Source organism: Bombina bombina, chromosome 1 (genome assembly GCF_027579735.1).
Source record: "Bombina bombina isolate aBomBom1 chromosome 1, aBomBom1.pri, whole genome shotgun sequence".
Taxonomy (NCBI): Eukaryota; Metazoa; Chordata; class Amphibia; order Anura; family Bombinatoridae; genus Bombina; species Bombina bombina.
Window position 1 is genome coordinate 917,171,857 of NC_069499.1, and position 14,213 is coordinate 917,186,069.

General features: G+C 37.6%; 1 protein-coding gene across 1 annotated transcript in view; it reads right to left on the reverse strand.

Annotated features, from left to right (window-relative positions):
* The window catches only part of RNF166 (ring finger protein 166), a 53,408-nt gene extending 40,993 nt beyond the window's left edge, over positions 1-12,415 (reverse strand). The window contains exon 1 of the mRNA XM_053704606.1: positions 12,044-12,415. Within this exon, the coding sequence (XP_053560581.1) occupies positions 12,044-12,210 (167 nt within the window). The 5' untranslated portion in view covers positions 12,211-12,415. The remainder of the gene's footprint in view (positions 1-12,043) is intronic.
* Between the last annotated feature and the right edge of the window lie 1,798 nt (positions 12,416-14,213).

Here is a 14,213-nt window from a genome sequence, read left to right on the forward strand (position 1 = left end):
TATCTTGGAAAGTTCTGTTTTTGGTTGCTATTTCTTCTGCTAGAAGAGTTTCTGAGTTATCTGCTTTGCAGTGTAATCCGCCCTATCTGGTGTTCCATTCAGATAAGGTTGTTTTGCGTACTAAACCTGGTTTCCTTCCAAAGGTTGTTTCCAACAAGAATATTAACCAGGAAATAGTTGTGCCTTCTTTGTGTCCGAATCCAGTTTCAAAGAAGGAATGTTTGTTACACAATTTAGATGTAGTTCGTGCTTTAAAGTTCTATTTAGAAGCAACAAAGGATTTCAGACAAACGTCTTCTCTGTTTGTCGTTTATTCTGGCAAGAGGAGAGGTCAAAAAGCTACAGTTACCTCTCTTTCCTTTTGGCTGAAAAGCATCATCCGATTGGCTTACGAGACTGCCGGACGGCAGCCTCCTGAACGCATCACAGCTCACTCTACTAGGGCTGTGGCTTCCACATGGGCCTTCAAGAACGAGGCTTCTGTTGACCAGATATGTAAGGCAGTGACTTGGTCTTCCCTGCACACTTTTGCCAAATTCTACAAATTTAATACTTTTGCTTCTTCGGAGGCTATTTTTGGGAGAAAGGTTTTGCAAGCCGTGGTGCCTTCTGTTTAGGTAACCTGATTGGCTCCCTCCCTTCATCCGTGTCCTAAAGCTTTGGTATTGGTTCCCACAAGTTATGGATGACGCCGTGGACCGGACACACCAATGTTGGAGAAAACAGAATTTATGCTTACCTGATAAATTACTTTCTCCAACGGTGTGTCCGGTCCACGGCCCGCCCTGGTTTTTTAATCAGGTTTGATGAATTTCTTTCTTTAACTACAGTCACCACGGCACCTTATGGTTTCTCCTGTTTTTTCTCCTGTCCGTCGGTCGAATGACTGGGGTGGGCGGAGCCTATGAGGGACTATATGGACAGCTTTTGATGTGCTCTTTGCCATTTCCTGTTGAGGAAGAGAATATTCCCACAAGTTATGGATGACGCCGTGGACCGGACACACCGTTGGAGAAAGTAATTTATCAGGTAAGCATAAATTCTGTTATTTTTGCTACTACAAATTATGACAGTCTTGCTATAGCTTGGATTTCTTGACAAGTGCTCTGATCATCGATTCCCTGCAGCTCAAAATAGGACTTCTGCATCCATACACTCTGAAACATAACATAATGATAAAATAAAATAAATAAGGCATACTATAGAAATGATTATTTCAGCAAAGTAAACAAAATAGATAAATAAGTGAAATACTATGCATAAACAAAACGTACACCTCATACAAATTATGAATAAACATGTACACTGCTTGAGTCTTGTGCTGTGTGGACTAACCTATACATTAACTCTCCGTATTTCACTGGGCTGACAGTCCCTCACTAAGTGCAAAGTGGTAGTGTAATAATGAGAAGTACACTAACCATATGCTAGGCCCCTATTGAGGCTACACTTAAACCACACACTAGTGATTAAGAACTGCAGCTACTTATTAAATGCTGTCAGAAGAAGCTGACTAATAATGATATCAGTAAGTAAAGAATATATAAAATTAAAATATATATAAAATTAAATATCTTTGAGTGAGCACAGGTGTGGGGTGTGTGCAATATCCTGACCGCAAAGCTAGCTCGTTTTCAGAGACACCTGGAGAGGAGGAGCTACATACCGCACCGACTACGGAGGTTGTCTGGGAGCCGCACAGTATCCAGCCACACGTCGGTGATCGGTACACACAGGGCGATTCCTGGTGAGGGTAACATGGATCGGAAGTACGTGCTTGCTTTGCCCTGAACATTGTACAGTTTTCCTGTCACACACCTCTTGGGACTTACCTAGATATAGCGGTGGGCTAATAGTGATTGGAACCTGTTTGGGAAGGAAAACGGACGGGACCTTACTCCTCAGTAACCAGTGCTCAGGACTTGTTATGAGAGCACTGTGTACATGCGAGCTGCAAATTTAACCACTGCAGGTTACAAATTGCCCTGCGGAGCACGCCGTGCCAGAGGCTACCCTCCCTAGAATTATTTTCCTTACTTCTGTTTATTATTAAGAACTGGGGTATGTAAACTTTTGATCAGGGTCATTTGGATAGTTTCTGTTGTCATTATGATTTAAAAAGAGTAAACACAGTTGATTGATAATAAATGGCTTCAGCCAAACACTTACCACGAGTGAAAGAAAAGTTTTTGTTTTATCATTCATATTCTCTGAAAAATGGCCAAGAAATCATAAATTCTGCCAAGGTATGTAAACTTATGAGCACAACTGTATTTTGGCAAATAGCTAAAAAAGTTAATTGTATTTCATGCACTGGGAACAGCCTCCCTCTGCCTGATGATATTTGCTACTGACTCTTTACTTTGCTTTATAAGCTTAAAAATGGACATTAAACAGCTGAGTAGAACTACAGTAGCATGTTTACTACTCATCATGCTATTGCTTTTTTCTCCTGTATTTGTAGCACTGTTTGAAGCTGCACTCTTATTTTAACCAATTACAGAAGGCAGTTGGTAAAGATCTGCATCTTTATACTAGTATGTATGTATTGTTGCATCCTTTGACTAAAGCAGTGCATTTACACAGATCAGTGACACTGCCAGCTTTTTGAAAGCTGTACCTTTTACATTAGAAAAGAGAAGAGATCAGAAAATGGAAACAAACCACTGTGTGGATTGCACAAATTACCAATACTATATCTTAAGAAAGGTATTCATATATGGTTAGAGCCCAACTCCCCATGTATGATTCTATAAAGTTTATATGGGACCAATATATTAATGTAAAAAGGGATAACCTTACTTTGCAGTTGGATATTCATTATTCATACAGAGGGAGCAAAACAAAATATAATATTACTATAGATTTTTGTGTTTTCTGAATTTAATTAACACCTCCGTTCAAAATTATTGGTGAATGTATTTGTTTCTATATACTCTAAAATGTCAGAAACTAATGCACAATGTTTTGTTTGCTTAATCTTATTTTATTGTACTTATGTAAAAATCTTTCTTGCAGATTTTTTTCCTTCCCAGTTTAAAAGATACATAACCAATATAAAAAAATCATCAGGAATAATATAGAGAAATGCAGCCACTGCAAAAATACACAGTTCCTGCTCTGTATTGTGCACCCTAACTGAAGTGCATGATATGGCTTGTCAAGAAGACAGCTATATCAACGTTAAAGTGCACCGCTTCTGTCACAAGGTACAAGAATACTTAAATTCTAAGATAGAGGCGCACAGTGTGAACTTCACTAGCCACTTTTGGAAAGTTAAAGTAAGAGAATAGATTTGATGAAAACTACAGAAGGAAAAACAATGCTAAGTAGTAACAAGAAGCATAGTGTCCTTTTAAAGTTGAAATCTTTGACAGCATTAATCATTTATGACATTCTTGTAGCATTAACAGCAGTCTATCAGTTTGTCACTATTCTTTGTCTTTTTAATACAGAAGTGAACAACATCCAAGGTATACAGCTTCTTCCTATTTATTGATTATCAAGACAAAAATGAGAGAAGACAGATGTCTCGCTGGATGAAGAACTACCTTGTCTCAATAAAAGCCTAGCTAAGGTGAACAACAGAATCTAGCCTGCTACTTAGCCACTCCTCTCAGCAGCAGCCAAAAGAAACATCTCTATTGTAACATTTTTAGAGGGTGTTTACTGCAATGGCTTAAAGGGACACGAAACCCCCCAAAAAAATAATTTTATGGACTTGGATACAGCATACAATTTTAAACATCTTCAAATTTACTTCTATTATTTAATTTGTCTTGTGAACTTGTTATCCTTTGGTGAAAAGCATATCTTGCTCATTAAGTGGGAGCTAACTACTCTTGAACAAGCATTACAGTTATTATGCATGGGTTTCTTTAAGAACAAATTATAAAATTAGCTTCTACTTTAACTTTATTGAAGTTTAATCTGCAATGAGTAAATATCGAATGAAAAAAGATTCTAAACAAAATTATTTTTCTGAAATAATTTTTTTATCTGTGTGCACATGTATCACATGCCAAGATTACCGGTTATGTTTCTTTACCTTAGCAATGATCAATTCACTGGGGGTATATATTTATATATACTTTGTCCGCTGCTGTTAGTTGTTGCTCAGAGGTTTCATTCAGGAATCCACATTTTTTCTTCCACGATTCAAATAAAGTATACAATTTTAAACAACTTTCTTATTTACTTCCATGATCTAATTTGTTTTATTCTCTTGATATCATTTGTTGAAGGAGCAGCAATGCAATTCTGGTTTCTAACTGAACACATATGCGAGTCAATGACAATTGGTATATATATATATATATATATATATATATATATATATATATATATATATATATATATATAGTGCTTCTGAGCTTGCCAAGATAAACCTATCAGCAAAGGATAACAAGAGAAGGAAGCAAATTAAATAATAGAAGTAAATCGGAAAGTTGTTTAAAATTGTATTCTCTATCTGAATCGTGAAAGAAAATTGTGGCTTTCATGTCCCTTTAAGGCTCCCAGAGCAACTATTCCACCATTATTAAAATTACATAAAACAGTATTTCTGTCTCGCCTATTCCCAAGTGGTATAAATGATGAGATCCTAAGTTATGATTCATACATCCCTCCAAGCCATCTCCCCCTCTTTAAATAGTGATATTGAAGTTGCATTTCAAAGGCTGAATGATAGTCTTGAAAAAGTAAGGCACAAAGGGAAACTGACCTCTAGAAGAAGGGTAGCCGCAGCAGTAGCATGTATCTCATCAGTAATTACTCAATTTACATCATACATGAAAGTTCAATAAAAGCCAACACAAGCTCTGATAGCAGGCAAGACGGTTTAATGTGCATGCACTGAGTATATCTATGCATGTTTTGTGTGCAACCATGCAGGCTAGAAGATATCGGTAAAACACTGACACTTAAAGGGACAGTCTACATCAGGGGTGTCAAACTCATTTTAGTCGCGGGCCATTTTCCATACATGTACAACTCACGTGGGCCGCACACTACCTACATATCTTGCCATTACTAAACAGTGCAGTGCATTTGCTATAACTGTATACATTTCAAAAGATTGTGTTCTGTAACTCCTAATTAACTTACTCTGGCTTGAGGAAATGTGCTCTAATGCTTTTAAGAAGGTGAGACACACGCTCCACGTGCGACCCACTGTTTATAATAGTGATAGACATACCTGTTGTACATAATATAAAATAAATACATAGAAATATATATAAAGTATGTGATTTTAGTTAAAAAGAAAATGATGGAAAGGAATGGACAGAAATGATGTGGGAAATCAGTGCTACCATAGTAATGAACTGCATGTGTTAAAGAAATCATTATGCACTTATCTGTCTTTTTCTTTTTAATAACGTATATTTTAATGCATGTGCATCCCTAACAGTAAGCGCACTCGCTCTTTAAGTAATAAGCATATTATAATTAATATTTTTCATGGAGGTGGTGTGGGCCGCACAAAATTAGGTTGCGGGCCGCATGAGGCCCGCGGGCCGCAAGTTTGACACCCCTGGTCTACATCAAAATTTTTCTTATTTAAAAAGATAGATAATCCCTTTATTACCCATTCCCCATTTTTGCATAACCAACACAGTTATATTAATATACTTTTTACCTCTGTGATTACCTTGTATCTATGCCTCTGCAGACAGCCTCCTTATCTAAGTACCTTTGACAGACATGCAGTGTAGTCAATCAGTGAAGACTCCCAAATAACTTCACGGGAGTGAGCACAATGTTATCTATATGACACATGTGAACTAGCACAGTCTAAATGTGAAAAACTTTCAAAATGCTCTGAGCTAGGAGGCGGTTTTCAACTGTTTAGAAATCAGTTTGAGCCTAGCTAGGTTTAGCTTTTCAAAAATACCACCAAGGGAACAAAGCAAAATTGATGATAAAAGTAAATTGGAAAGTTGTTTAAAATTGCACGCCCTATCTGAATCATGAAAGTTTAGTTTTGACTTTACTGTCCCTTTAAGATCTCAGCCAGGATCCTATTTAAAAGAGCAGTGTGTAAAAGGGTTACATTTTCAGCTCTGGGGTGTGTGTAGAAGCTTGCTACATTACCGCAGTGGTAACCAGGTGCACAGTAAAATTAGGAAACAACACAGCAGTATTACTAAGCAGGTCTGATTTTAGCTGCTAACTTTTACTCTGTGCTGCTGTTATGATAGCAAACATAACTTCAATATCTCAGCTCAGTTGTTCCCATTACATTGCTCAGAGCAAACACAGTCATGTCAGCCAGTGACTCCCTGTCTGCATTCATCTAGTTAGCGAGTGTGGGAAACCATAGCTCTGCTGTGAGTATTATGTACGTATACTTAAAGGGACACTGAACCCAAATTTTTTCTTTCGTGATTCAGATAGAGCATGCATTTTTAAGTAACTTTCTAATTTACTCCTATTATCAATTTTTCTTCGTTCTCTTGCTATCTTTATTTGAAAAGAAGACATCTAAGCTTTTTTTATGTTCAGCACTCTGGACAGCACTTTTTTATTGGTGGATGAATTTATCCACCAATCAGCAAGGACAACCCAGGTTGTTCATCAAAAATGGGCCGGCATATAAACTTACATTCTTGCATTTCAAATAAAGAAACCAAGAGAATGAAGAACATTTGCTAATAGGAGTAAATTAGAAAGTAACTTAAAATGTTATGCTCTATCTGAATCACGAAAGAAAAAATTTGGGTTCTGTGTCCCTTTAAGCACTGAAAACACACCAAGGTCTTTCTCAGATTTAGGAGCTTTAGCCGCAAAATATGTAATTAATGTATATTGAAAAATTTGCTAACCTGTAATGCTTTATTTAACTACTAAACTTTTGTTTGTTTGTTTTTTGAGTACACTGTCCCTTGAAGCTAATACTAAAATGTTCCAATGTTTTTGCAAAAGGTATCAGTAAATACATTTGTTAAATTATACAATTAAAGCTATATAAAACCCTTTTTTTTTTCCTTCATGATTTAGATCACTGGTTTTCAACTCTGACCTCAGGCCTCCCTAACAGGCCACAATTTGAGGATATCTGAACTAGAGCAAAGGTGAAACAATCAACGGATTAGTAAACCTGCTTATTTTACCTGCTTTCATCCAAGGTTATCCAGAAAACTTGGCATGAGAACAGGTTTGAAAACAAGTGATTTAGATAGTTGCTTAAAATTGCATGCACTATCTAATTTACTACTATTAATTTTTCTTTGTTCTTTTGGTATCTTTATTTAAAAAAGTAGGAATGTAAGCTTAGGAGCCAGACCATTTTTGGTTCAGCACCAGGGTAGCGCTTGCTGATTGGTGGCTACATTTAGTGTGAGAGGCAGCTCAAAAATAATATATATAAAAAAAAAACTAAAAAAAAAAAAAACTAAATTGGGTACTGACAGACAGCTGCTAGAACCAAAGATGGCAACCAGTAGTAGGAGGTGGAGGGTTAGAGAGCTGTTTGGGATGGATCAGGGAGGTGGGAGGGATCACTACACTGCAGAAAAATAATAATAAAATAATAATAAAAAATCCCTAACCTGCATACTGGCAGACTTTCTGCCATAACCTAAGATATACGATAGAAAAGAGCAGCAAGTCTCAATAGAAGTGCGCAGATGATGTCAGAATCCAGAGGTAAACGAGATCACAGCGGATTGGGCAGCACTCTTGGAAGCGGTAAATGTGAGAGGAAGGACCTGTAAAGACAGAGAAGAGAGGCGCCTCATGGGACAAGTATCGTCTATACACCAGGAGGAAGTGCAGGACAGAACGGCCTCTATTTTTGCTGCCGACTGATTTTTTTGGCTTCTTGCCTGGGTGGTTGCCTTGGTAATCTGTTTGCCGAGATTCCGCTTTGCTGATTGGTCTCCTGTTTGTGCCGGTTCCTGCTCTGACGCTGCTTATGGAATACCACTGATTGGTCACGCTTTCCATGCTTGTCTGACGGGCGACTATAGGTTCCGTCCTGCCTGTTCTGGTACACGTTTGTACCGCCGCTCTTGTGAGTACCCTCGGCTATGGGCCGTTCTGTCCTGCACTTCCTCCTGGTGTATAGACGATACTTGTCCCATGAGGCGCCTCTCTTCTCTGTCTTTACAGGTCATTACCTAAGATGGTGGAGATGAGAGTGGGTAGGAGGGGAAAAAGAGCTGTTAGGGAGAGATCAGGTAGGAGGGTAATACCTACATTACTATACTAATTCCCTTATCAGCTAACCGATTAACCCCTTCACTGCCTGGAATGTCATAACTGTAATGCACAGCTGCAATTAGAGCTCTTCTAATTACTGAAAAACAATGGCAAAGCCATGTATGGGCTGGCTTCCATTGAGCCATAATTAGGTTTGCATGCGCTCACAAAATGATAAATATGCTGTCGGAAGCCATTTCGCTTAACAACTGCTTCCAATCGTGCATTATACCTCAATTTCGGACTCCAGCGGCCAAAAACATGTTTGTGTCCCATAGAAAGTATTAGAAGCCGTTAATCTATAAAATATACCAGGTTTCCAATGAAAGCGCAAAACGTTAATACACTGTCGGAGGCTGTCGATACATTGACTAACATTACACCCAGCTCAACTAGGTGTAAAAGAGGAAAAAGGAGCTTTTTGATGCCTGGTTCCCATTGAAATTTTAAATCTTGCAAACAATGCAAGTGTTTCAATGTAGAAAATAACTGAAATATGTAATATTTATTGGTGTCCCATGTATAGGAATAGTTGCACTTATGTTCTTATGGAAATATCAGTATATATTTACATATAAAAATGTATGCAGGCATATATCCACAAAATTCAAACTAGACCTATGCCTAGGGCACCAATATATACTACCTATATTCATAAAGTGGAAAATATAATTCTAATAAAAAATAGTATTTGCTTATATGTAAAAAATATGTATTATAAATAAGTATCTTTGTTTTTGTTTCTCTTTAGAGGTGATCACAGGAGCACAGACATTAAACATCAATTTTACAGTGTAAGGTCTGGTCAAGAAATCTGTTGGATGGAAGTGTTAAAAAGGACACTGAACCCAATTTTTTTCTTTCATGAATCAGAGCATGCAATTTTAAGCAAAATTCTAATTTACTCCTATTATTAATTTTTCTTCATTCTCTTGGTATCTTTATGTAAAAAGCAGGAATGTAACGCTTAATAGCCAGCCCATTTTTGGTTGAGAACCTGGGTTATGCTTGCTTATTGGTTTGCTAAATGTAGCCACCAATCATCAAGCCCTATCCATGGTGCTGAACCTAAAATGGGCCTGCAAATAAGCTTAACATTCCTGCTTTTTAAAGAAAGACAGTAAGAGAATGACGAAATATTGATAATAGGAGTAAAATAGAAAGTTGTTTAAAACTGCATGCTCTATATGAATCATGAAAGAAAACAAATTGGGTTTAGTATCCCTTTAACACGTTAACAGCGACTGCTTGCAATGCGTGAAATGGTGGCATGAAATATACCAAACCTGGCCTAGATCAGTTCCTTGTGTTGTCTACTTAAAAAAAAAATTGTGTTTTGATAGGTAAATCAAAAATGGAGCGATAACAAAAATGCTAAAAATTCTCTGGTATTTAGGGCAAGTTTTTCTCTGAAATTCCAGGTAATGATGGGGTTAAATATACTGATATGTGTTTATTGTATGATTTTAATAAATTAATACAATGTTTTAATAAATGTATAAATATAAGAAAACAGTGTGCACGTATTTGTTTTGTTGTCTGTTCAACTATTATGTATGTCCCAGGGTAGCATGTTTCTTTTATTTATTTAAACGGCTCAGTTTCTTGGGCACCCGCCAAGACTAGAAATGATGAAAACTTTAAAAGGGACAGTCTACACCAGAATTTGCCTTCTTTTAAAAGATAGATAATCCCTTTATTACCAATTCCCCAGTTTTGCATAACCAACACAGTTGTTATATTAAAGGGACACTGAACCCAAAAAAATTCTTTCGTGATTCAGATAGAGCATGAAATTTTAAGCAATTTTCTAATTTACTCCCATTATCAAATTTTCTTCATTCTCTTTGTATCTTTATTTGAAATACAAAAATGTAAGTTTAGATGCCAGCCCATTTTTGGTGAACAACCTGGGTTGTTCTTGCTGATTGGTGGATAAATTCACCCACCAATAAACAAGTGATGCCCAGCGTACTGAACCAAAAAACGTATATGCCTTCTTTTTCAAATAAAGATAGTAATAGAACAAAGAAAATTTGATAATAGTAGTAAATTAGAAAGTTGCTTAAAATCACATGCTCTATCTGAATCATTAAAGACCTGAACATAAGCAGAACAAAGGGCTGAAAATCAACATTTCATCCATATAATTAAAGTGATAGTAAACTCTACCCTTTGGATAAACAGATCCAGAATGCTAGTAATAGTTTAAAGGGACAGTCAACACCAGAAGTTTTGTTGTTTAAATAGATAATCCCTTTATTACCCTTGCCCCAGTTTTGCATAACCAACAGATTTATAATAATACACATTTTACCTCTGTAATTACCTCGTATCTAAGTCTCTGCAAACTGCCCCCTTATTTCAGTTATTTTGACAGACTTGCATTTTAGCCAATCAGTGCTCACTCCTAGGTAACTTCTCTAGCATGAGCTCAATGTTATCTATATGAAACACATGAACTAACGCCCTCTAGTAGTGAAAACTGTCAAAATGCATTCAAATTATAGGCGACCTTCAATGTCTAAGAAATTAGCATATGAACCTCCTAGGTTTAGCTTTCAACTAAAAAATAGCAAGAGAACAAAGCAAAATTGGTGATAAAGGTAAATTGGAAATTTGTTTAAAATTACATCATGCAAGTTTATTTTAGCCTTGACTGTCCCTTTAATTCATCAGTTGCAATGAGGACGCACTATAACTTACTTTTTAATGTAGATATTAAATTCAAATACCATGCGCTCTGGAAGCCCACTTCAAAAGTAATTTTTTTGTGTGTGCTAACGCTTTTAACTGCTCTCCAATCAGCGCGCAAACAAGATTAGTTTTGAAGTGGGTGGCCGGAGTGTGGGGTATTTGAATTCCATATCTACATTAAAAAGTAAGTTAAATTAAAGTGCATCTTAATTACAACTGATGAATTAAACTCAATCTAAAATATTGCTAACATTATGGATCTGTGTATCTAAACAGGAAAGTTTACAATTACTTTCTTAACATCACTAGGGATTTAACAGAGAAAAATCACAAACTAAGGGGGCCATGTTGAATGAAAGGCCCCCGGAGAGATTTTAAAAAAAAGGGCCATATTCTCAAAAAACTAGCTGTCATGGAGAGAAATCATCAGCTTAGAGAAAGCATATTAGTAAACTCATTTTAACAAGATACACAGTTCCCAAAGTGCAAAATTACCTTTAAAACAATCAATAAGGGTCATAGCAATACTACCAAGGCATCTCACAGAATCTCATCACTGAGCTTTATAGAATCAGGGCCAAAAACTGTAATCACTAATGTTGATAAGTTTCAGGAGCAAATAATTCTACAAATGTAGGGCTGGATTTTCTTATTTGTTTACATAACCATATATGAACACTCTTCTATGGGTCATAAAAATAGAATTGTGTGTATATGGCTCACCAATATTCTTGTTGACTAATAAGCCTGATATAAATTTGGTAACTTAAATACTAGACTATCCATAAGAGAGGAGGAAGAACCAAGTCACAATTGACAAAGCATACAAATTACCAGGGGTCCTAGCATAATATTTATGGGGGGTTGCTGATGAAGCGTTCATTCACTAATTTCCCCAGTTGAGAAAAAGGGTCAGGTCACTCGGGATTCACAAAGCAGGAAATGTACACTGACAGAGCTATCAGCAAACGATAAAGTCAATTCACGAGTATGAACCCAGAAACAAGGAAGGGTCATATCATGTCAATGGGGTGGGGGGTCTACGGAAAACGAATAGGCTGTTACTAACGGCGGGTTATATCGACTCAGTGATATCCCAGGGGCATGCAGTACCGGTTTACTGGTCTCCTCAGCGGGTACTCACGTGTGTCCACAGCTCCCAATAGCCACGGGCTTATAATAAACTTCCAGGCATATGGGGCAACCGTACTGAGTTTCCAGGCTGTCCGTAGCTGAGGGCGCTGTTTGTGCCTGGTGATGGTGGTGCTGCCGGTGCTGAGATGAGGACACAAGGCTTCGGAACATAGCCATGACCGCGACAACACCGTCACCTCAGCGGCTGCAGGACATAAACACAACACGTCATCACCACTGTGCATCTACGTCACCACCAGAGCGACTAACACCAGATCGCTGATCACCATGGAGATTACTATGCCTTACTGATTTACTAAGAAACGAATACAAGATAAGAGAAAAGGGTGGAAACCCATTGTACTCTTCATGATCCAATGGAAGTACAGTGCTTGGATCTTAGACTAAATATCGAAAACCCCATAGTTGTCGACGTCAGACTCCATATTTAGTGAGGGCACAAACGGGTAAACTATTAAGCAGTTAAGGGCAAAGTGGGTAGTATTTGTAGAGGACTAATAGCCTCTATGTAACTATAACAGTACTAAGAAACAGCGGTGACAGGGCAGCGACCAATGAGCAGGATATGATATAAAAGCAATTCTTCTAAAATTGTGCCTATAAATCCGCATACAACTTAAACCCCTGATTTAATAATGCAGTGTGCCTAAAATTGGGAGTCCCACTATACATTCCTCTCACTTTGTTCGGTTTGTCAAGGTGCACTGGTGCGCTTAAAAAAGGGTTAAATTTGCTAGTTTTAGGGCTAGATTTATCAACCCTGAGGCGTACAGGGGCGCGTATACGCGCCCCTGTACGCCTCAGCTCGCCTGTTGCGGGGCGCAATTACCCGCAGGTAATTAACATTGCACACGAGCGCAATTTTGCGCTCGCGTGCAATCCCGCCCCCTGCCCGCGCACAGCCAATCACGCGCGGGCAGGAGCTGTCAATCTCCTCGGTCGGACTCGACCGAGGAGAGTGAATTTCACCAGAATAAATGTGGCGAAGATGTTAGGGAAGCAGCGGTCTGGTGACCGCTGCTTGATAAATCGCGGCGAGCAAGTTCTTGTGAGAACTTGCTGCCGCAAGGGCTTGATAAATCTAGCCCTTAGTCGCATTTCCTAGAGTTCGCTTTAGCCTTTAGCATTATGCCCAGTTACCAATTTATCTTTTTTTGCACCTTTGGAGAACGCAAAGCTCTCCTACAAATATGCGTATTACAGTTCTCCAAAGGTACTGTGGAGAACAGCATTAGAAATTATTATGTCTTTGAGCTTATCATGTTCACATCTATTTCTGATGATGGAGTACTTTCGGTAATCTCTTATTTTATTTTATTTTATTAGTAGCATCTGCCCAATTTAGTATTTTAGCGTATTTTATTCTTATTGCTCTCACTGGTAACACAATGTTTATACAATGTTGCAAGTAATCAGACTGCATGAAAAACTGTGAAGCTAACCATTTCATGCCTTCAGTTTTTACTAGTATTATGCACTGTAAAATTAACACTTTATTGCCTAGAGTAACTAGTATCATGTCCTGTAAAATTAACCCTTTATTGCCTATAGTAACTACTATAATGCACTGTAAAATTAACCCTTTGTTGCCTGTAGTAACTACTATAATGCACTGTCAAATTAACCCTTTATTGCGAGTAGAATTCCTCCCTGGCATAAAACCTACTTGGTCCTTATGGATCAAAGATCCAATAACAAGTTTGAGCCTTGATGCTAAAATAGACATGAATATTTTATAATCACAATTTAGGAGTGATATTGGTCTATATGAGCTAATCTCTTCTGGGTTTTTCTTTTTTTTAAGGACCAATGTGATAAGTGAAGAAGCGAAAAATCTTGAACATGGGATATTATTAATAAAGTACTGGTTAAATAAGATAACTAATAATGGGGCAATTTTTTCCGAAAGGATTTTATACAACTCAGCCGGGATCAGATCTGGTCCGTAGCCTTGTTAGCTGCTGATGCTTTAATAGCATTGGTCACCTCTAATACTGTTATAGGTGTATTTAGTTTATCTAGGCTAATCCTATCTAGGGTTGGAACCTGTATTTCCCCCCAAAATTCCTCCTGAATTTGAGGGTTTATTGGTGATGCTGAATACAGATCTCGAAAATAACAAAATGCATAATCTTGGATTTCTTTAACATGTGTAATTC